The 21,485-nt window shown below is 45.9% G+C and overlaps 1 protein-coding gene and 2 long non-coding RNA genes across 19 annotated transcripts; 2 read left to right on the plus strand and 1 right to left on the minus strand.

Moving 5' to 3' along the window:
- Positions 1 to 3,318: 3,318 nt before the first annotated feature.
- Positions 3,319 to 9,287, minus strand: LOC123425852. 16 transcript variants are annotated; one of them, XR_006621928.1, is made up of 13 exons: positions 9,155 to 9,286; positions 8,638 to 8,701; positions 8,420 to 8,531; positions 8,181 to 8,327; positions 7,810 to 8,076; positions 7,527 to 7,641; positions 7,345 to 7,438; positions 6,596 to 6,678; positions 6,313 to 6,496; positions 6,024 to 6,227; positions 5,773 to 5,932; positions 4,989 to 5,676; positions 3,319 to 4,903 (listed from the first exon to the last, which is right to left on the minus strand). It is a non-coding gene; the product is annotated as an uncharacterized LOC123425852 (long non-coding RNA). The 16 variants fall into 16 exon arrangements; XR_006621923.1 differs by having other exon boundaries at positions 8,420 to 8,701; positions 9,155 to 9,287; XR_006621932.1 differs by lacking the exon at positions 8,638 to 8,701.
- A 741-nt stretch (positions 9,288 to 10,028) lies between these two features.
- On the plus strand, positions 10,029 to 12,933 carry LOC123425853. The gene is made up of 2 exons (XR_006621935.1): positions 10,029 to 12,436; positions 12,521 to 12,933. It is a non-coding gene; the product is annotated as an uncharacterized LOC123425853 (long non-coding RNA).
- Positions 12,934 to 19,454: 6,521 nt separating this feature from the next.
- Positions 19,455 to 21,073, plus strand: LOC123429931 (protein PYRICULARIA ORYZAE RESISTANCE 21-like). 2 transcript variants are annotated; one of them, XM_045113898.1, is made up of 4 exons: positions 19,455 to 19,634; positions 19,758 to 19,839; positions 19,967 to 20,250; positions 20,365 to 21,073. In XM_045113898.1, exons 1-4 carry the CDS (start codon positions 19,623 to 19,625, stop codon positions 20,857 to 20,859), a joined length of 873 nt encoding a protein of 290 aa, XP_044969833.1. In that variant the 5' UTR covers positions 19,455 to 19,622; the 3' UTR covers positions 20,860 to 21,073. The 2 variants fall into 2 exon arrangements, with proteins under 2 accessions (XP_044969833.1, XP_044969832.1); XM_045113897.1 differs by having other exon boundaries at positions 19,459 to 19,634; positions 19,967 to 21,073.
- Positions 21,074 to 21,485: the final 412 nt, after the last annotated feature.

The following is a 21,485-nucleotide window of genomic DNA, read 5'->3' on the forward strand; positions in this document are numbered from 1 at the left end:
TAACACTTTCCATTCGGCTGCACCTTGATGTCCCTTTCATCAGCATATTTGTTACATTTGTGCAGCTCGCGTGGAGCTCCACGAAAACTTTCATCAGCATATTTTGTTTTGGCAATTGCACTGATTTATTTTGAAGTATGGTACTAAATAATTTTGAGTCAAGGTAACATCTGACTAATTTTCTGATAGTATTTAATAGTTATTCTTTGGCTATGGCATTCGGCCCCTCGAGTTTCTTTCCTTTTTTACTCAATTCTTACTTCTCAGTATAGATATTCTTTTGAATTCTTACTTCTCATATTGAGCTCACATGCTGCGGTGGTCGAAGCGTGCAACATCCTCTTGATATAACAGCTCTTGGTCAGCTCAACTTCTCTCCATCCCCAAGCTATCATCTAATCCCTCGGTCCCACAATATAAGAGCATTTTTCAAGCTATTCTTATTGCGGGAGAAAAACACGCCATAACACCACGAGAACTGATTTATCACTTGCGTCTAAGAAATGGCATGAACTTACGGTGGATAAAATCGATGGCTTGACAAATATCTTCGAGGGATGGTGCGAAGAGGTAGTCTGTTGTGGGAGAAAATAAAAGTTATGTTAACTTCATAAATAAGATGCACTTGCAATAACAAAATGTTTATCTTCTTATCCTTGAGTATCCTCGACATTATATAATGCAAATAAATTAATCAATCAGAAGTTTAGAAAATGGTCCAAAGTATTAGAGAATGAAGAAATGGGGATGTGACTGCATGCATCTCTCAAGTTGATAAGCTGAAACCCACCATATGTATCACAAATACCATTGACTCATCTTGACCCTAAAAAAAAGAAGCAATATGCTCGTGTCATCCTTGAAAAATGCCCAGACCTATTCTCAACCTAGATCTTTACTTGGAGAATGGGGAGGACAATGGCAATATTTGCAGCAAAGGAAGATTTTTGCAGCAGGGAGTACTTAGACAGGTTCAAACAGAGGTACATGGGAGAAACAAGAATCAACTTGCATATGGTAATGTATCAATCATGAACACACATCGACAAGCACGGTCTTTCACTTATCTGCCTATCTCTAGTTTTTTTTTTCAAACCCCACAAAGCTAACAACTAATCGTTGCTAGAAACATTATGTTCAGACATATGTAAAACACCCAATTTATCTATACCATTACTATCAGGTTGGTGGATCAACATCCATCCAGAATATGAACTTGAATTGTGTCGATCTGTATGGATGCATATAATGACAAGGAGCAGCACACATAAATGTTGTCAACAAGTATACAAGTATATCTACCATAGCTATGCTAATAAGTTACTACTCCCTGAGGGAGAACATTAGTCTGACCGCGAATCATTACCGAATCAGAGAAAGGAAGAGAGGGAAAGAGAAAGGGATAGGGGAGAGGGAGCAGGACATACCTGACCGCGACGCCGTCCGGTCTGGAACCGCCGTCGTCGTTGTCCCTTCGTTTAGGGTGGAGGAGGAGGTCCGTTGAGCGGCGGGAGGAGGTCCGTTGAGCGGCGGGAGGAGGCGTCGCGGCGGCGAGCGGGGGGAGGGGTCGCGGCGGCGAGCGGGGGAAGGGGTCGCGGCGGCGAGCGGCGGGAGGGGCGAGCGGGGGGGGGGGGAGGGGTCGCGGGGAGCAGGGGGGGGGGGAGGGGTCGCGGCGAGCGGGGGAGGAGGGGTCGCGGCGAGCGGGGGAGGAGGAGGTGCGGCGAGCGGCGTGAGGAGGAGGCACGGCGAGCGGCAAGCGGCGGGAGGGGTCGCGTCGAGCGGGGGGAGCCGATCGCGAGCGTGCGAGCGAGGGATCGAGGTTAACGGTGTTTTTAGACGTGGATGGACAATTAGTGCTAACGAAGTTTGGCTAGTTTCGTTAACAGCGTATCTAGATCGTTGATTAAGTGATTAGACGCTCCAGATTACGAGTTGGATCTGCCCCCCTCTCGTGCTTTTATTAGTACAGATTAGTACTACTGTACTACATTTTTGCTTAACTCATCAAAGTATAACAAATTTATATTTTCCATTTGTGCTTTGCTGCAATTATTTTTTTTCTTCCCCTGCAAGTAACTCTGTTTAAGTTGTTGTGGCATCTCAGGCTCAAAGCGACCTTGATCAGATTCAGTCTTCAGCTTATTACTACCCGCAGTTCTCACACTACGATAGTTTAGCTGGATGGAGCCATCACGAGCCCGAAGGCACGCAGGCCTCTGGGTTCATGTCCGGTTGCTACTACGGGCACGACTATCATCAATCGATAAAACAAAGCGTACATCCTGCTGCTAGAAACAATGGAGGGGGTTTCCAGGACCCGAAGAACCAACAACCTCAACCTCCCCCTCATTCGGGTAACTGAAGCGGTACTGCTCTGCTGCCTATAATTAAAAGGTCACACACCTAGCCGGCATGGCGTTGAACGGCGGCGTCCCGTTCGCCTCCGCCGCCGCAGACGCGAGGTCCCCGAAATCCACACGGACCGGTGCGCCGAGCGCCCGAAGCAAGACAACCCGGTTGCCGTTGTTCCCGACGGAGACGTCGTACACGAGCAACGCGGCGACCGGGGCGGCCAACGCGTACCCGCCCGACGCGGCAAAGAGCGCGGCCGAGGCGTTGCCGACGAACCGCTCAAAGACGACGTCGGCGCGGATGATCTCACCGAGCCGACGTTCACCGGCTTCGTCGCGCGATGCTTCAGGTAGCCTTTGGAGCGGATGGAGATGCTCTTAGGCATCGCGGCGTGCTTCTCGGCCAGGGAGGCGAGCAGCACCGGGGGAGCCGGCACGACCTGCGCGTGCGTCTGCCCGACGTGAAGGGGCGGAGCTTCTCGTCCGAGGAGGCGAGGCGCGCCATGGGCATGGGCTGCATTTGCTCGAGGTGGAGGCAGCTGGTCGGCCAGCGTGATGGCGGAGGCCTGGAGGCCGTTGGGGTTGGGGCGGCGGGGGTCGAAGGCCCCGGGCTCCTCCTCCTCCGCGTCCGACACCTTCTGGGACTCCCATCTCTCGGAACCTTCCGGCCGGATCCCTCGCCTCTCCTCCTCGGCCGGGGGGGGGGGGGAGGGGGGGGCGCTTGGCGGGGGCTCCCCTCTTCTTCTCTCTCTAGTTCGATCTGGATACGAAGGGGGCACAAGGTCTGCGGGATGGGGAAGACGGAGGTAACGGAACAAGGTTTTTTTTCCACTTAATGAAGGACTGCGGGTTTATTTCAACAAAACACAAGGGATTTTCTGCAAAATTACCACGACAGACGGCAGAAGAGATGCTCTCAAGCACCATTGACACACACAAAACTAAATAACTTGCACAAGGAAGCCACTCATGGGGATTTTTCTTTTCTTTTTCTTTTTGAACAGCACGGGCGCCAGGGGTGCCACATTGCATTCAACTCTACAACATAATACATCGTTTATTACAATGCTGTGCAATGGAGTAGCAGACTGAAGAGCAAGCAGAACAGGACAACATGTTGAGAAATGGGCTGAATTAGAGCATAAGTATTGATCAAGGCTTCGCCTTAGAACCTGTTGTGCACAGTTATTTGCCACACCATTGAGCTCCCTCTTGATGAAATATGTGCACTAAAGCTGTACGAGTGGCTTGGAGAAAATTTGCAATTATATCCCTAGTGTCCCAACGCATCAGTGGATGGTCTAATTTCCTGGCGGCCGCCACCGCAAGAACCTAGTTACCATGGAAAGTTAGGCACTGATCAGAAGGATATTGGCTTCTGCCTGGAAGGCTGAAGATGCTTGTGGGGCCGATGCTTGTATCATGATGGAAGTAATCCATGCTATCAAGGTTTCTCCTGATGTACACCCCAATGCCAGTGGCCTGAAGACCCTCCGCATCCCTGCACTTCTAAGAATCATCACAAAGATAACGCAGCCAGGGATACTCCTGTGAGTGGAGATTGTCGATCCTTGAACATGAAACAACAGTGAAATGCGGAAGGCATATGCACTTGTCCAGCAACAGAGCATGGGTGAACCCTGGCCATCAGAAAGAACGAGCAGGAATTACCCATGCATCAAAATTGCATGTGAGGAGCTAAAATATACGGTATGTTTTGCTTGAGCCCAAGGCAACCCCAACAAAAATATTGGCTGCCAATGTTTTGGCCGATTTTGGCAGCAACAACAAAAAGAACTACAGGTTGTTAAACTGGCAACATGGCTTTCAGGTCCACAGCTAAGAAAAGAAATATCAATGGCTTTCAGGTCCAAATCTATGGTCAGAAATATCAATGACTTTCAGTATTGTCCATCAAAAGGAAAGTAATAAGCAGATCCAAGCGAATCAGAAGACAAAAATCATATAACCTCTTGGTCCATGTGCATGCCTAACCCTGATGCAACTGATGCAAGTGACATGAGAGGGCTGCAACAGACTGGAATAAGAATAGGTATTAAGCAAAAACAACGAATTGTTCTTTCTCGCATCTCAGTCTATAAGAGCATCTCCAACAGTCCGTATGTTCAACCGTTCGTATAAGTGTCCACGTCAACAACCAACAACATATCATACAAGCTCTTCAATGAAGTGTATGTTAATTGTATGTAAAATAATTAAGAGGGTCCGCTAAATATTGAAAAAATAACCATGCTTGCCTCGGAGCTTGTGCGTGAACCGTTGCTTCAAGTTCATACGATGCCGTTCTCTCTCTTCTTTATTATACGCCATGTCATCAAAATCATCTATGTGGCAATTTTACCAACGATGATCATACGATCATTGGAGATGCCCTAATGTATAACCCCATCTTTCTAATAAAAACTTATCCCACTTTAACTGTCACCACTCAGGCCCTCCTCTGTGCGGACATGACAAACATAGCCAGAAATCTCATAACTTTTTTTCCCTTATGCTACCTAACCACCCATTATCTTCGCTCCTGGAATGTGCTATAAGAAGTTTATGTAATATAAGCATAAATTACTTTTACAGGACGACAGCACATAGTTCCAAGAGAAAGAAACTCGTGCTCACCTTATTCTTAAGGTACAGTTGAAGTGTCACAGCAAATTGAGAAGGATCGGTTACTGGAGTGCAGAGTGTGGGATCGACAATACAAAATGCTTGCAAGACAAGAACATAAGAAAGCGTGTGGATTTTTGTCTCATTATCAGTTCCCTTAACCTTGACAACAAACATGGTTAAGAACCAAAGTCAATTATGCAGGGGGGGGGGGGGCTTAAAACACTATAAGAGACACAAAGGAGATTTCATGTGTAAAGAATTCCAATCATTTGCTTTATGTAATAAATATACAATTTTGCTGATAAGGATAATTTTTTATTTTGCAAATGTAAGGGGATTTCACAGAGGAACTAGCTAACTTCCACTATTTTTTTCCAGCTATACAGATTGTTTCAGTTCATGCACCAACATACACCGCACTGAAGAAAACAACAATAAATGAAACATCTCTAGTACAATATCAAGTCTGCTATGATAATGTGGTGCCATGACTCAGGAGCACCAGTTAATGGTTTGATACATAAACTTTTACCTGCACACTTGACTCCTCGTCATTAACACACGAAATAATCTCCACAAAGGCATATCTTGTATCCGCATTCCGACTTGAAGCACAAAGATCACGGATACTATTGATCACACGTTTGCGAACACTTACTCCAGTGTCCTTTGTCCGTTCAGTGACTTTTTCAATATACTGTGATGGAAAGATAAAAAAGTTAGTCGCAGAAAAGCAATAACAACACCCAAGACCATGTCATAACTCATAAGGTAACTTCATAAGTCTACCAACCTTCAGGATCAGGGTGTGAAGCAATATGCCTTCCAACAAGCTCGAGTGCAGCTTCACGAACAGAAATAGCTGAATCACAAGACTTCCTTCAACAGCAGATTGGACACGTTTGTCACCTAATACCTCAGGATCAGCTTCAAGCCTTCAACTAACTGCTGACCTACAAAGAATTAAGGCTAACTAGCGATGTCTGATGTCCAAATGAGAATGATACACATCATATGTAGTTTTAAAGGTTAATGCATACTCACCGCTCATAAGGCCTTTACTCTTATTACAGGAGAATTTTCTCTCAAGCTAGCCTTCCAAGTGAACATTTGCACTGAACCAAGTGAATTAGGATGCCTTCCAACTAGCGATGTTCTAATAGCATTTTTGGAAAACTGTAACTTGCGGACAAGATTAAGTGTTTCATCAACCAAGTAACTCCTATGTTGTGTGTATGATGAAAAAACCTGTGCAAGAATTGAAAGTGAGGAAGGAAATTATTTGGGCAACTGAAGAGGTGGGAAATTGTCGAGTCAATAATCAAAGATCTACCGTGCAAATAACACCGATTGCCTTCAGTTGTAAAAGGCTGCACATTGTCCACCAAGAATGTAGAAAAGCAGGTTTTCGCTAATTGCAGGATACAACTATCTGACCCACCGTTGTGAGGAGTTCTTTAAGGAAGTCCAATATCAAGCATAGTTTCCGCACAGCAGAATATATAGAAGCAGAAATTCTGACAAAGAAAAAGATAATTGAACTGTATTAGTTCCCCATAAACACTTCATAAAAAGCTAGAGAAAGGAAAATAATCAAGCATAGATTAATCATGTACTTGTTTGCAGGAGATTTCCTCGCACTTAAATCAGAAGCAGTTGCTAGCTGGTTCATTTTACATGTCTTCTTCATCTTCATCTCCTAGATTTCACCAACAGAGAATTTATTAAATGCTAGTCTGTTATGTACGGACATAATTTAATCATGACAGATCAGTTCAGTAACCACTAAATGGTCACCACGACTAAAGCACTAAATTAGTACATACAGGTATTAAATGCTAATCTGCACTGTACACACATAATTTAATCAAACCATCAAATGGTCAGCACAGATGAAGCACTAAATTAGTACATCCAGGAAAGCATGGATAATAAATTTTCGTCCTTGTTTTGAAGGAAATGAAAAGGTCCAATATATGCCCCCGAGTCCCCAAGAACACGAAAGTATATATATATATATATATATATATATATATATATATATATATATATATATATCCAACTTAAAAAGAGAAATGCGAGTGCAGAACCATGAAAAGCTATATAATCATTAGTGACATGCCCAAGATAGTACCAGCAGCATGTAGAATTGTGTATTTTGCAAGGTTCAAAAGATGGTATAACAACTACCATCATGAGTTACATTTCCAGCTGGCTTGCCAATAGCTCTGCCGTACAATCCATTATCTGGTGTCTTGAGAAATCAATAATTCGCTCAATAAGCTCATACAACCAAAGTTCTTATAGTCGGAAATCTCAAAAATATGATTCGTAAAAGGTAGGAAGTAATTGAGACTGTGCAAACCTCTTCTTGATACAGCTGCTTTGGCATATCACGGTTGGTCATGATTGCTAACGCCACATGAAATGACTCCAAAGCAGAGAAGACCAGCATCAGGCTGAAGTCGCACAAGCACTAGTCAGACAACAATATGCAGCACCTTTCATCAAACATAAACGGGGGAAGGGCTATAATGAATAACTCACATTTTCGTATACATCTATTGATAACCCGCCAGTCTATCACATGTAACAGACTAGTAAACATATCCATGGGAATCTCATGCAACATCCCCTTTGATCGAACATACTCCCTCCATTCCTAAATATAAGTCTTTTTAGAGATTCCACTATTGAACTACATACAAATGTATGTAGACATATTTCAGAGTGTAGATTCACTCATTTTCCGTATGTAGTCCCCTGTTGGAATGTCTAAAAAGATTTATATTTAGGAACAGAGGGAGTGTGTAATTTCATTTAGAAGAACCTTCACATCATTCAGTGCAACTGATATCCAATCATCACCATCTGCATTATCAGGGATTTCTTCTTCCACAGAAGTCCTCCACCAGCTCACGGAAGTTGGTAATGACTTCTTGAATACTTAATCCAAACTCTAATCAACTGAATGTTTGAAGTAAAACAGAAGGAAGATGGGACATATACTGGCTATTAAGAATGCTGGGACTAGAACGTGAAGCAGAATTACTGTTTTCTTTCTTCCTCACTTTCGGTTTCCTTGAAGCAACTGAATCTGGTGATAGTTCATTCACAACAGACAGCGTGTTAGCACAAAGACAAAGTGGTCACAAAGAACTGAACATTAGTAAGATGCAAAACCATTGGTATCTAACATACATGAAGATCCTATCGGTGTGAGTTGAGATGTCATCTGGAGGAAACGCATGATCTTTCCATGCTTTAGTCAGATTAGGTGCAAGATACTCAAATTGCTTCTCGCGTTATAGATTTCGATATTCCTGACCATCAAGCAGACCTGAAAAACTTGACCAACGTAACACAGAATTACATGGTGAGACAAGAAAGCTTAATACAGAAATAATATGCAACGCGTTAGAACTCCATATGTGAGCTACATCGTTTTGTTAGGACACCAAATTGTGGGCTTGAATGTTAGGTTGAATAGACAATGTGATTCCTCACTAATATTCACTCACTATGAGCATCCCAGAGAACTCCTTGAGTGCCCTGTTAAGATCATTGATATATACTAATTAGCAAGCCATAGAACGTAGAAAAGATACTATCAGTGGCTGAAGGAATCAAGCTCAGCACCATGTAACTTGGTGCTTACTTATATTTCACATATCTGGTGACAAATGTATCCATATACTCCATACCCATCCAATACGTTTCTCCTGGTATGCAGATTAATTGTGAGACATGGAATTACTAATTTCACGGTTCTCAAAACATTTTAGATTTAGTTACGGGCTTACGGCTCACAGAGTTGATCACAATTGATAAATTGTTTTAACTACACTTGGGCATTATTATCAGCAATAATTTCCAGATATAATGCGCTCATTCGCTCGATCAAGTACATGCACTGCTCTAATATCACAATACAAAACACCAACTGCCCCCCACCTAATAATCAAACAAAATGACCAACAAATTATTATTTGTTTCAGTTCTAAATGGTGCCAATCTGATTGGCAGATATTAAGGTATATAAATAATATTTGCCAGTTGCCACCAGCCCTTTATAGTGGTTTGTGGGATGAAATCTCACTCGCAGAAGAAGAAAAAACTAACTGAACAACTGTAGTCACAAGCACATGGAAACTAAAACAATGCATGGCACATACCTCATGCCTCCTTCTATATTGCACACCCAAGCAGAAACCTTATAGATAGAGTAATTGCCATATATTTTTCAAGCTCTTTTCAAATGTCTAATTTCTGCTACTCTAGTATCACACCACGCGGTACCTTCTCCGCCGATGCCACCAGCAAGATGAGCCGCGAAATCAATAGCATCCACGCGACTGACATCTCCCGCCACATCGAACTTAGTAAACTCGTCTCCAACATCACACGGAATGTCAGGCAGGGTCGCTCCGCGACGACGGCGAGCCGCATCAAGTTGATGCGGCTCGCCGTCGCCGCGGAGCGACCCTGCCTGACATCCCGTGTGATGATGTTGGAGACGAGTTTACTAAGCTCGATATGGCAGAAGATGTCAGCCGCGTGAATGCTATTGATCTCGCGGCCATCTTGCTGATGGCGTCGACGGAGAAGGTGCGGCGCGGCGTGAAGAAAGAAGGGGCGACGGCGCGGTGGTGGATGGCGCGAGGAGTGGGATCGGGGCCGGAGCCACGTGGGAGAGGAGTGCGGGCGGCGGCACCGTAGTACACCGGCGAACGGCAGCGACGAGCGGCGGCGGCGGCGGCGGCGGCGGCACGGCGCAGGTGGGCGAGAGCCATGGCGGCGGCGGGAGGTGGCCTGTCCTAACCCTAAACGGCTGACTGAGTCCGACACCGGTATAAATATGTGGCGAGGCGGGATTAAATGGGCCGGTTCCCATCGGATTCGGCCTTTTGGGAAGAGGTTCCCGAACCGGGTTTTCCAAACGTTGTGTCACGCGTGCTCGCGATTTATCGTGCGCAAGCGGCCGCACACGGGCCGTCCATCCCAGTTGATGGTTTCTACGTGGATGGCAGTTAGAATCGGTGGGCATTGTCGTTTCCAAAATTTGAGGAAAAAACAACCACCCAGCCGGTCGTCTCTATTCCCCTTTTCGCCTCCTCACACCCAACACGAACAGAGGAAGGGAAATCCCTATGTCTCCGGCGTCCGCCGCCGACGCGAGCCCGACAACGGGGACGATTCGAGGGGCGGAGCATAGACGGCGAGCTCGACGAGACCAACCACCACGCGGAGGCCCAGAGGCCAATCGTAGAGGCGCTCCTGCAACCAGAGCCCAGGAAGGAGAAGGGACAGGACGCCCATGACGCGAAGAACGACGGCGGGGGGACGACGAGCTGCTACATCTCCTGGGGGTATAGAAGGTAAGCTCGTCGCGCCCTAACACTCTCTCATTTGATAGTTGGGGAAAGTCAGCTGTGTCGCTCAAGAGGGTAGTCGGTGCGTTGCGATCCCGCGGGCAATCCCGCACCATCCACACGGTTTTTCGTCTTGAAACTGTAGCCCACCATTGAACAGAGTGGGATCCCCTCTCGAATTGTAGGTTCAGGTTTGTGTGTAGCGCATCACAATTCAAGGGAAGGCGATTTTAATGGTATTCACAGAATGTTGTTAGTATCCAGGGGGTGGTGGTGGTGTGCTTTAGTTGTGATTTTTTTTCAGTTCAGGGGCTGGATGTAGGCAATTTTGTTCAACGTTTTAGCCACTTATGCAGTATTAGTGTCTCCAGTAGCATGCAAGTTTTACAATACTTGTCAACCGGGGAATAGGCATGTTTCACAGCACTGAAAACCGGGGAATACCTGCAATGTCATGGATCAGACATAATCCAGGCATTGGTCCAAAAGAAATTCAACAGAAGTTACTTGAGAAATATGGAGTTGAACCTCCATATATGAGATGTTACTATGGGAAACAGATGGCCCTTGATGGGATATATGGCAACTATAGTGACAGTTTTTAGCTACTTTACACATTCAAGGCTGAAGTTGAGAGGGCTTCACCTGGCAGTGTTGTTGAGATTGACAAGCTCCGAGGTAAAACTTTCCAGAAAGAGTTCTTTAGAAGAGTATTTGTCTGTTTCAAGGCTTTTCAAAAAGGGTTTCTTTGAGGGGTGTTGATGCTACAGCATTGAATGGTAGGTTTAGAGGCCAACTAGTTGCTGCATGTGCCACAGATGCTCATAACTGGCTATTTCCTGTAGCATATGGTGTCATAGAAGCAGAGTCTGAAGAGAGTTGGGGTTGGTTTTTTAGAAACCTAAAAAATGTCATAGGACACCCAGAAGGTCTGGTGATACATACTGATGCTTGTAAAGGACTTGAAACTGTTGTGGAAGAGGTCTACCCTGCAGTTGATCATAAAGAGTGCATGAGGCATCTAGCTCAGAATTTTAGTAAGAAGTTCAATGGGAAGTTTTATGATGAGAATTTGTGGCTTTCCTCACTAACTTACAGTATCAATAAGCATAACTACCATGTGAGACAGTTGCACAGCAAGCCCAAGGTCAAGGAATATTTGGAAATGCACCACACACAAAATATGGGCTAGAGCTCTAATAAATGATTTCTGCAAGGTTGACTATGCCAACAACAACCTGGCAAAAGCATTTAACTCCAAGATCAAGAAATGCAAGGGGCTGCACATAGTGGACTTGCTACACAAGATTAAGCAATACATCATGGAGAAGTTTGATATAAGGAATAGGATTGCCATTGATCATTTCATTCGCCACAACATCATACCATCTGTAATGAAGGGCTTGATGGCAAAATCAAAATTTTTGGAAATGATTATGGTCAGGACAAGCCCAACAGAGGCAGAGGTGACTGCTACTGACAAAGAAAAAGGAGAATGGAGGTATCCAGTAGACCTAGCTAAGTGGACTTACAGCTGTAGACAGTGGTAACTCACTGGCAAGCCACCCATCCATGCTCTCTTTTTTATTACAGCTCTTAGAGGTGAAGCCAATGCCATTGATCAATATGTTCATAAGTACTACTCTGTTGAGATATTCATAGCTACTTATGCTGACAACCTACCAGCTTTAGAGGGAAAGCAACAGTGGGACATAGTGGATCCAGGATTCAAATTGTGTGCACCAGTCCAGAACAGAGCACCAGGTAGGCCAAGAAAGCAAAGGATCAGGTTCTAGTAGTGAAGGAAAGGGGCTCGGTGCTAGAAAGAGAAAGTGCAAGAGGTGTGGGAGATTTGGACACATTGCCAAACACTGCAAACAATCAGTTGATGTTGCATTTGGAGAGGAGGATGAACATTAGGGACCATAAATTTGTGGATGAGGCTGTAACAGAACCACTAAACAATGAGGAAAATGCAAATGATGATGGAACAGATGATGATGATGATGATGATGATGATGGAGTTGGGAAGGTCATTGAGCAGCCATCTACACAAATTGAGCAGCCATCTACTAGTGTACTGAGGTATGTACACTTACTACATTGCATTATTGTTTCTATTTCTAGGTTTCTGAATGTGCCATGTACACTTACTCAATCATCTGTCAGCCCTAGCAAAAAATACAAAAGAGCACCTGACAGAGGGGCTTGTCCAATGGCTAAGAAGAAACGAGGCCATGCAGCAGTAGTTCAACCCTCTACTCATGCTCCATCTCGAGCTCCAGCTCCAGCAAAGAACACTAGATCCAAGGAAAGGTTGTTACCCAACCCAGCAAGAAACACTAGGAGCAAAGCACTGAAGTTCTAATTGCTCCCTGTCATGTTTAACTTAATAATGTAATGTGCACTTGGCTCTTGAATGTGCACTATCATGTTGTGATGTTGAACTACTTTGGTATGTCGTCGTGTTATGCTGAACAACTATGGTATGTTGTGTGTTATGTTCAACAACTATGGTATGTTGTCCTCGTGTTATGTTAAACTGAATTGTTATCATTATGTGACGTTCAACTATTGTGCAATCTATGGCATGTTCAGGACCAATCAATGTTTTGCATCATCTATACTACTGAATTCACATAAATAACTCATAAAAAAGTTCCAAACTGCATCTTCCATTACCAACTTGCAATATCTATTAGCTACAACAGTTCATCATCCATCATAAACAGCACTACATCATCCATGAAACAACATCACACAATAGTGTTATACAAAACAGCAGTGTCCACACACGCAACATTTCAACTTGCTCTTTTAGTTTCTTCTTCAAAGTGCGCTTCTTCTTCGCCAGCTCAGGTTTATCTTCCACAAATGGTGACATTTGATCCACATCCGTTCAATCTCAACTTGCATCTCTTCAAATGCAAGGGCAACACGAGTTGGGGGTGGTTGATCAACCCAAACCAACCACTGGCACTCTTCTCGCAACTGCAATTTAGGCAAAGATTAGAGAACGGCAAGGCCATGTCGTGTATCCAGTATTAATGATCTAAATGTTACTCTTAGATCAAATGGGCACCCTAAAAACCGTCGACCGATGCTTCCCCCTCCCCAGGCGACTCGACGTGTCGGAACAAGACCATGTCCAGCGCAGCGGTGCTTCGAGTGATGCTCCAAGCCGGTGTAGGTGTCGTCCGACAGATAAAACTCGAATGCATGCTCCACAATGCCCATCCCGTTGACCTTTTCGAAAAATGTGAGATTTTTCCCCAAAATACACAAACCCTAACCCTAGAATAGAGGAGCCGCGGAAATCCAAAGGGAATCGCCAAGGGTTGCTTACCTCTCCAGCCATGGCGGGCGCCGACGACAGCTTAGACGAGATGCCCCGGCTCGACATCACCAAATCCACCTCCTCCCACTTCTCCTCCTCTAGTTTTGCCGCGCCGTCGCTCTCTTTCTTTTCACCAGAGCTTAATGAGGAAGAAGAGATAAGGGCAACCAGCTTAAGGGCAAACGGCCGCCGGTTATGGTCAAACGGCGCTAACCAGGCGGAGCCGTGACAGAAAGGCAAAAACATAAGTGCAACAAACGCGGTTGGGCAAGACTGAGGGTTATTTGAATTTAGGGGCAAAACAAAGAGGGTGACACAACTAAGGGCTCAAATATAATTGTTTCTTAAATAACTCAAGGCTTAGAGGATGCGACGTGTTATTACCCACTATGAATGTATTATCATAGACTAGTAACATGTACATATTACTAGTTTAAGCTATTTTCCACTGTGATCAGCCTTAGAGAAAAACAGCAGATCTGCATTAACATATTTAATTAGATACGAATAGTAACATGACATTTACACATTAAAAGTACACAACTCTATGTAGCCAATCAAGCATAACCAATCGCCAACCAATCCCTACATTTACATACTGCATCAAATTGGAATGGAAGAAAAAATAGTAGTGAGAACCTAAAGTTAATTAGGTGAAAAATGCAAGGTAGTGAATCGCGGCAATATATTCTATAAATTCGATGGAATAAGATGCACACAAGAAATCAGCAATAGGTAGTGGGAATTTTGGGTTCTCACTAGTAATGTCACTGCGGAGCCGCCCCGCCTACTGTTGCACGGTGCGGAGGGCACCTTGGCAACTGCTGATAGCGTCAGTGGAGCCCTCGCGGCGACCTTGCCCCTACCGGCGTTGGCGGAGCAATCGCTAAGCGACCACTCCTCTTCGATCTTGGCAAGCTCGCAGTCAAGGCAGCAGCGGCGCCTCACAACCGTCTCCACGGTGGTCACGAAGCGGCCAAGCGCCCATGCGCTCGCGAGGTTAGGGTCAATGCAGACCCACTCTCACGCCACGTCCGTCGTGGCGAATGCGAAGCGGCGACCAACATTGTAACGGTTGTACCTTTCATGTTGCCTTTCTGTGCGCTCCGCCTCATAGCGTCATGGTGGCGACGAGGGCCCGTCGATAAGTGTGTAGCGGTTGTGCGGCGGGGTGACACATGCTCGTCCTTCACGTGGTGAAGGCGTCGACTCCTGCTTCACGTGACCACAGATTTGGAGAACGCGGTTGTGCGACTGGGACGTTGGCTCCTCCTTCGCGCAGACGCCCAATGGTGATGTTGACTCGTCCTTCATGTGTGGCGGCAATGGTGATGCAGGGCCCATCTGACGGAGTGAACGCTCCGTCATGATCTCCATCCGACGGACGAAATCTTCATCTGTCTGAGCCTCCTCCGAGAGGAGATGTGGCCACTGATGTAGTTGTTCCTCCTCGACGCAAGAGGAGATGACTATCCCCTCCTTATCGGAGGAGCCCACCGTTGTCGATGTAGATGGCCACGGAGAGCGGGGACAGTGGTGCCACGACCCGCTTGAAGAGGAACTTCCACCGGTGTCGCCCGACGGGCACGGAGAACCAAGACTTCAGCATCATTACTAAGCTTTGCGACGGGGAGGGGGGGAAGAGGGCAGTGCTCAGGAAGGGGGCACGCTCTGTTCGTCGTCAGCGCAAGGCTTAAATAGTCGCTGGTAGGCCATGCGAAGGGGCGGTCAGCCCACTTCAATGCGGCGTTGCGACCGAAGTTGGTTTCTTAGGACACGGTGTCCGCACTGAAGCGGCAACGCGTGAGAGGTCGTGTATGTCGACGCCGCTCTCTCATCGGGTCAAATCACGAACATCAATGCCGGCCGACGCATCCTTTGAGCCAGCATGAATGCGGCACGGCAAGCGGCGCAGGCGTTCGCTGGAAAGCGCTGGAGAGGTGGATAGGATTCTTGTAGACCGTGACGATCAGGTCGCAAAACCTTCACGTCTGTCTCCGGTTTGCAAAAAAATAATAACATTGAAACCGTCTACAAATCGATATAGACCCGCGTTAAATGGTTTACGCTGTGTGGAATATGGGGGCAATTTGAAAATCAACATTGGAGATGCCCTTACAAGCATCGTTGGAGATGCCCTTACAAGAAAGATGCTCTACGACATACTGTCCCCCGGTTTACAGTAGCTTGCCGCCCACCCATCCATAGCGGTGGTTGGCGAGCATCCAATCGTACATGCCAGCCAGCCAGCTGATCTCTACTGCTATACGAACAGCTGTCGTCGTTGACCATTGTTGGCATCCATGTGTACGCAGCCCAGCTACGTGATCATTTCGACATGAGGTTGGCCGACGGGTGGTTGCGGCTCATCCATCACCAAAACTCTGAAAGATATACCTGCACAGATCGCGTCAAAACGGCCCCAGGTTATCATCGAGTCCCATGTACGTGACGACGGTTCAGTGCGGCCGACATGCTCGTTTTCTATTCACCCCGGTACGGGAAACGATCCGTGAGAAGGTTCGTCCCGTGGCGTTTCCACGATCGAGTTGCCCCGGCGTACGTAGTGCCAGCAGTGTCCGGACCAACTACGGCGACTTATTTGTCCCATGTTCAGTCTAGCTCACGCTCCGTGAAGCATGATCATCGTGGCGGGGAAGGTTGTTGCCCCGAATCTTATGCTTAAACTACTGATTAGGTCTTCATCACGCTCATGTGATGCCATATTCCTCCTTCACCGGCGCCTATGCCGGCGCTGTGCATGCAATTATGTTTTTGTTCTTTTCTTGGGGTGCAATATACGGTGGGTGGGCAAATGTAGTGCTCCTGTTCGATTATGCCTAGCTAAAAAAACTGTGTTGTTTCATTAGACAATGATGATCTGGACTAGGGTGTGACGAGTCATGGCGACGGTACAACGTAACCACTGCCACGCCATCTCATCAAGATGACCGCAAGTGTGGTGCTGCACTGCAACAATGAACGTTCTCGACATAATATATTTGGGTCTGGCTAGGACTCAGCTGACTGAGACTTCGCTAAGTCTCAGTCAGCTGATGTCAGCAGCCCGTAAACCAGCTCGTTTAGTGACCTCGTTGCTGTTTTGTTGTTTTGGGATTTCTCTGTCATTTTATTTTCCGGCTGCGTCAGCCACATATGGGCCGAACCGACGGAGCGAAGTTTGTGGCACGATCATGCTGAATGGTTTTGTGGCATGCGTCTCTTTTCACGTCACATTTTCTTGTCTTTTCTTCTTGTTAACTTTTTGGTTGTTTCATAATAAATGTAAAAAAATGCTTACATTTATCCTGCATTGAACAAAAACATCTTTGTATTTTAAAAATATGCATCGTGCACTCAAAAATAAGTTTGTGCTGTATTTTTAAAAATATTAAAAATATATTTTAGAAAAACACATTTTTTTGAACGAAAGGGGTTTCCCCCCGGCCCCATTTTTATTTCAAATGAAGCGATTAAAAAAACAAGTAGGGATTTTGAGTGCGAAAAATGTAAATACAATGTGTATTAAAATATTAGTCTTGTATTTTAAAAAGTTGAACTTGCATTTGAAAAAATCGTTGCGTATTTAAAAAATTGTTTGCGTGGGGTAAAAATAAAACAATAAGTTAAATTATTTGCACATGAGGAACGACACATGGAAGTGACCGTGGAGGCCCCCCCCCCTCCGACAGTTGTAGTCCGCGTGCGGGGGATTGGGGTACTTGCAGCTGTGTATCTAGTGACAAACATACAACTGTCCCACTCCCGAGACAAAACACCATCGAAGTTGTATTTTCCTTGAAGAGAGTTAGTTGCAGCCGGGAGGACACTTGCAGTTGCGTGTCTACCAGCAGACATGCAACTACCCCACTCCTCCCAACAAAATAATAGCAAGTTACACTTGTGTTGAAGTCATTCAATTCTAGTTGAGGCGACACTTGCAGTTTCGTGCCTAGTGATAGACATGCAATTGCCCAGCTCTCCTCAACAAAAACACCACTAACGCATAGTCACATTAAATACATATCGTTATAGTCCAGGATGACACTTGTCCTTGCATGCCTAGTGCGGGACATGCAGCTATCCTTTCACTGACAAAACACCGGTAAGTTGCAGTCGAGGTCAAACTTGTAGTTGTGTGCCTAATGGCAAACATGCAATTGTCCCCTTTCCCCGAGAAACACTACCAAGTTGCGATTACATTATAGGCATGCAATTGCAGTTGAGGGTGACACTTACAATTGCATGGATTCTAGTAGACATGCAACTACCCCTCCTCGACAAAACACTACTAAGTTAGAGTCATGTTGAAGACATGCGGTTGCAAGTTGTGGACGATAATTGCAGTTGCGTGCCTAATGGCGGACATGCAAATGCCCCCCCCCCCCACAGACAAAAGAACACTAAGTTACAGTTACGGTAAAGATATGCAGTGTTGAGTTGCGGTTGTGGGCGACCCTTGTAGTAGCGTTCCTCACGGAGGACATGCAATTTACCCAACAAAAATACCACATTGTTGCAACCGGGCGTGACAATTTGCAATTGCGTGCTTAGTGATAGACATGCAACTACTAACCCTCCTATCATAAAAATACAACTGAGTTGTATCCGCATGGAATACATACACTTGCAGCCGGGGTGACATGTAGTTGCGTGCCTACTGGCATACATGCAACTACCCTCCCATGCAAAAAGACACCGCAAAGTTGTACGTAGACGCTTGAAAGACATACATTTGTAGCCGGGGTGCCATGCGATTGCTTGCCTAGTGGAAAACATGCAACTACCCTCCACGACAAAAACATCAAAGAGTTGCAGTCGGGGTGAAAATTGCAGTTGCATGCCTCGTGGAAGCCATGCAACTGACCACACTACGGAGTTGCAATCGCGTTGAAAACATGCAATTGAAATTAGGGGCAATAATTGAAGTTGCATGCATACTGACATGCATGCAACGATCCCACTTGACAAAACAACATAAAGTTGCAGTCGGAGACGACACTTGCAATTGCATGCCTAATACAAGCCATGCAACTAACCTCCTCCGACAAAACACTACAGAGTTGCAGTCGCGTTGAAGACTTGCAATTGCAATCAAGGGCAATAATTGCAATTGCAATCAAGGGCAATAATTGCAATTGCATGGATACTGGCATGCATGCAACGAGCCCTCTTGACAAAACAACACAAAGTTGTAGTCGAGACCACACTTGCAATTGCGTGCCTAGTGACACACATGCAATTGTGCCCTCGTCCATAAAAATACAACATGGTTGTTGTCGCGTTGAAGACATAAAATTACAGTTGAACGCGGCATTTGCAGTTGTGTTCATAGTAGTAGACATGTTGATAAAACACCACACATATGTAATCTTTTTAAATTTAAAAAATAAATGTATTGCTTAAATAAAAAATTAATAACAAAAAACAACAATAATCATACTGTTAGAAAAGAAGTAACCAAAAACAGCAATAAAAAGAAAACAAGTGTAGAAACCAAAAATTGAATTTAAAAATACAACGAACATGTTATCGACACAAAAGGGGCACAAACAAAAAATCTGCTAAAAATTATACAAGAAAATGAAAAATAATTTTAAAACAGATAAAAAAAACAAGGGCTAAGGCCGAACACACAATGAAAAGGACCTCTGCCTACCTAGCCCACGACGCGTAACTTTCTTCACGCGAGAGTAAAAAAACAAGTCAAAAAGATCAGCTCAAGCTCGGCTAGTTCGGTACAGGCTGATTTATACAAACAAACAACACTACACATATCTAAATGCAACAAATGATCTAATGGTCAGAACGTCGACTGAGACTTAAGTAAAACTCAGTCGACTAAGTTTTAGCATCCCCCAATATATTTCTTAGGCAATTCACATAACCCTGCGATCAAACGTTCGTTGGAGTTCGCCTCAGCTAGCTCCAGCCATGGCAGAGAAGGTGAGTGACATCTTTCATAACATGCTTGCATTCAATTTTGCATGCATGGATGGATTATTTGGCACTTGTAGTGATGGTGTGAGCTCTTTGTGTTGATTCTGCTGCCATGCATGTATCCACCAGGTATCCACGTTGATCATCGAAGCCAACCTCGAATGCGAGAAATGCTACAGGAAGATTCAGAAAGTTCTATCCAAACTCCAAGGTACGTACTACTAGTACAATAGCCACACACTCGATTTAATTGTGTCAAATTAACCTTGTATTAAGAAGTGGATTGATTTTTTTTGTTTTGCTTATTAACTTTGATGCAATTTACTTGGATGGATCAGAGAAGGAGAAGATCAGGACCATCAACTTCGACACGAAGAAGAACACGGTGACCCTCTCCGGCCCGTTCGACGCGGCGAAGCTGACGAAGAAGCTGCGATGCAAGGCCTGCAAGGCGATCAAGGACATCAAGATCGGCGACGACAAGAAGCCCGACGCCAAGAAGCCCGAGGAGAAGAAGCCGGAGGAGAAGAAACCAGAGGAGAAGAAGCCGCCGGCCGATGGCTGCAAGTGCTGCTGCAAGAAACCCGACGAGAAGAAGCCGGATGAGAAGAAGAAGCCCGACGAGAAGAAGCCGGAGGAGAAGAAGAAGCCCGAGGAGAAGAAGCCGGAGGAGAAGAAGAAGCCCGAGGAGAAGAAGCCGGAGGAGAAGAAGAAGCCCGACGAGAAGAAGCCGGAGGAGAAGCCGAAGGCCAAGGAGGAGCCCAAACCGGCCGCGCCGTCGACGACGGTGAACCTGCAGTTCACGCAGATGTGCAACCTCTGCTACCCGTGGCCGTGCAGCGACCCGAGCCACTGGGGCGGCGTGCACCAGTACCCGCACCCGCACCCGCACCCGCAGTGGCCGTGCGAGCCGCCGCAGATGCCGGCGTACCCCGCCCCCCACCACCCTCAGCACCCGCCATGGGCGGCACCGCCGACCCCGAAGAGGCAGCCGTGCGGAGGCCCGGCGTACTGCGGAGGAGGGTGCGGCTCGTGCGGCGGCGGTGGCGGCGGCGGCGCGTACGGGGGGTGGCCGCCGGCGATGCCGACGCCGCTGCAGATGATGCAGCCCCCGCCGATGGGCTGCGGCGGGCCGGCGTCGTCGTGCAGAGGGTGCAAGGGCTGCCGGATCGTGCAGGAGGGGAGGTTCATCTACGAGGAGTACCCGCCCAATGCGTGCACCGTCATGTGATTCTCGAGCCGGCAACCGCGCGTGCATGCATGGCATGGCAGTTCGACCACCTATCAGCATGTTGTTTTTCGTGGTAATTCGACCGACGTTCCATATTTGCCCTGTATGTTTCGTGCACAGTACTGCGTTTTGTTTATGTCTATCCGCAGCAAAGAAGGTGGAGCTGCCACGTACAGTATATTTTTCAGTGTGAAAATATATGCTTTCCGAACAATTGAGGTAGGTTTGTATAGATAATTTCAGTTTTGGGGCACTAAAAGTTTGGAAATGCTAGTATTTGTCAACGTTTTAAAAGGAAAAAGTTCATTTTAAACCTTGAATTCGTAGAGATCCGGCGAAATGAACCCTTAAATCGAAATCCCGATCGATTACACCTGAACTATGTAATTACAGTCTAAATTAAACCCCGACGTCGTTTGTCAAACAAGGATCAGATGCCATTTCACACTGTTTTTAGTTGGGTCGGCCCACTTTTTTTTTTTCTGTCATTCATTTTTTTTTGTCTTTCCTGTTTTATTTTTATTTCTGTTTTTCATTTTTAAAATAGCAACCGTACGTATGTACGTGCGCCATGTATATATGTATGCATGCCACTGTAGATATGTATGTGCGGTCGCCACCGCATG

Source organism: Hordeum vulgare, chromosome 2H, assembly GCF_904849725.1.
Source record: "Hordeum vulgare subsp. vulgare chromosome 2H, MorexV3_pseudomolecules_assembly, whole genome shotgun sequence".
NCBI classification, from domain to species: domain Eukaryota; kingdom Viridiplantae; phylum Streptophyta; class Magnoliopsida; order Poales; family Poaceae; genus Hordeum; species Hordeum vulgare.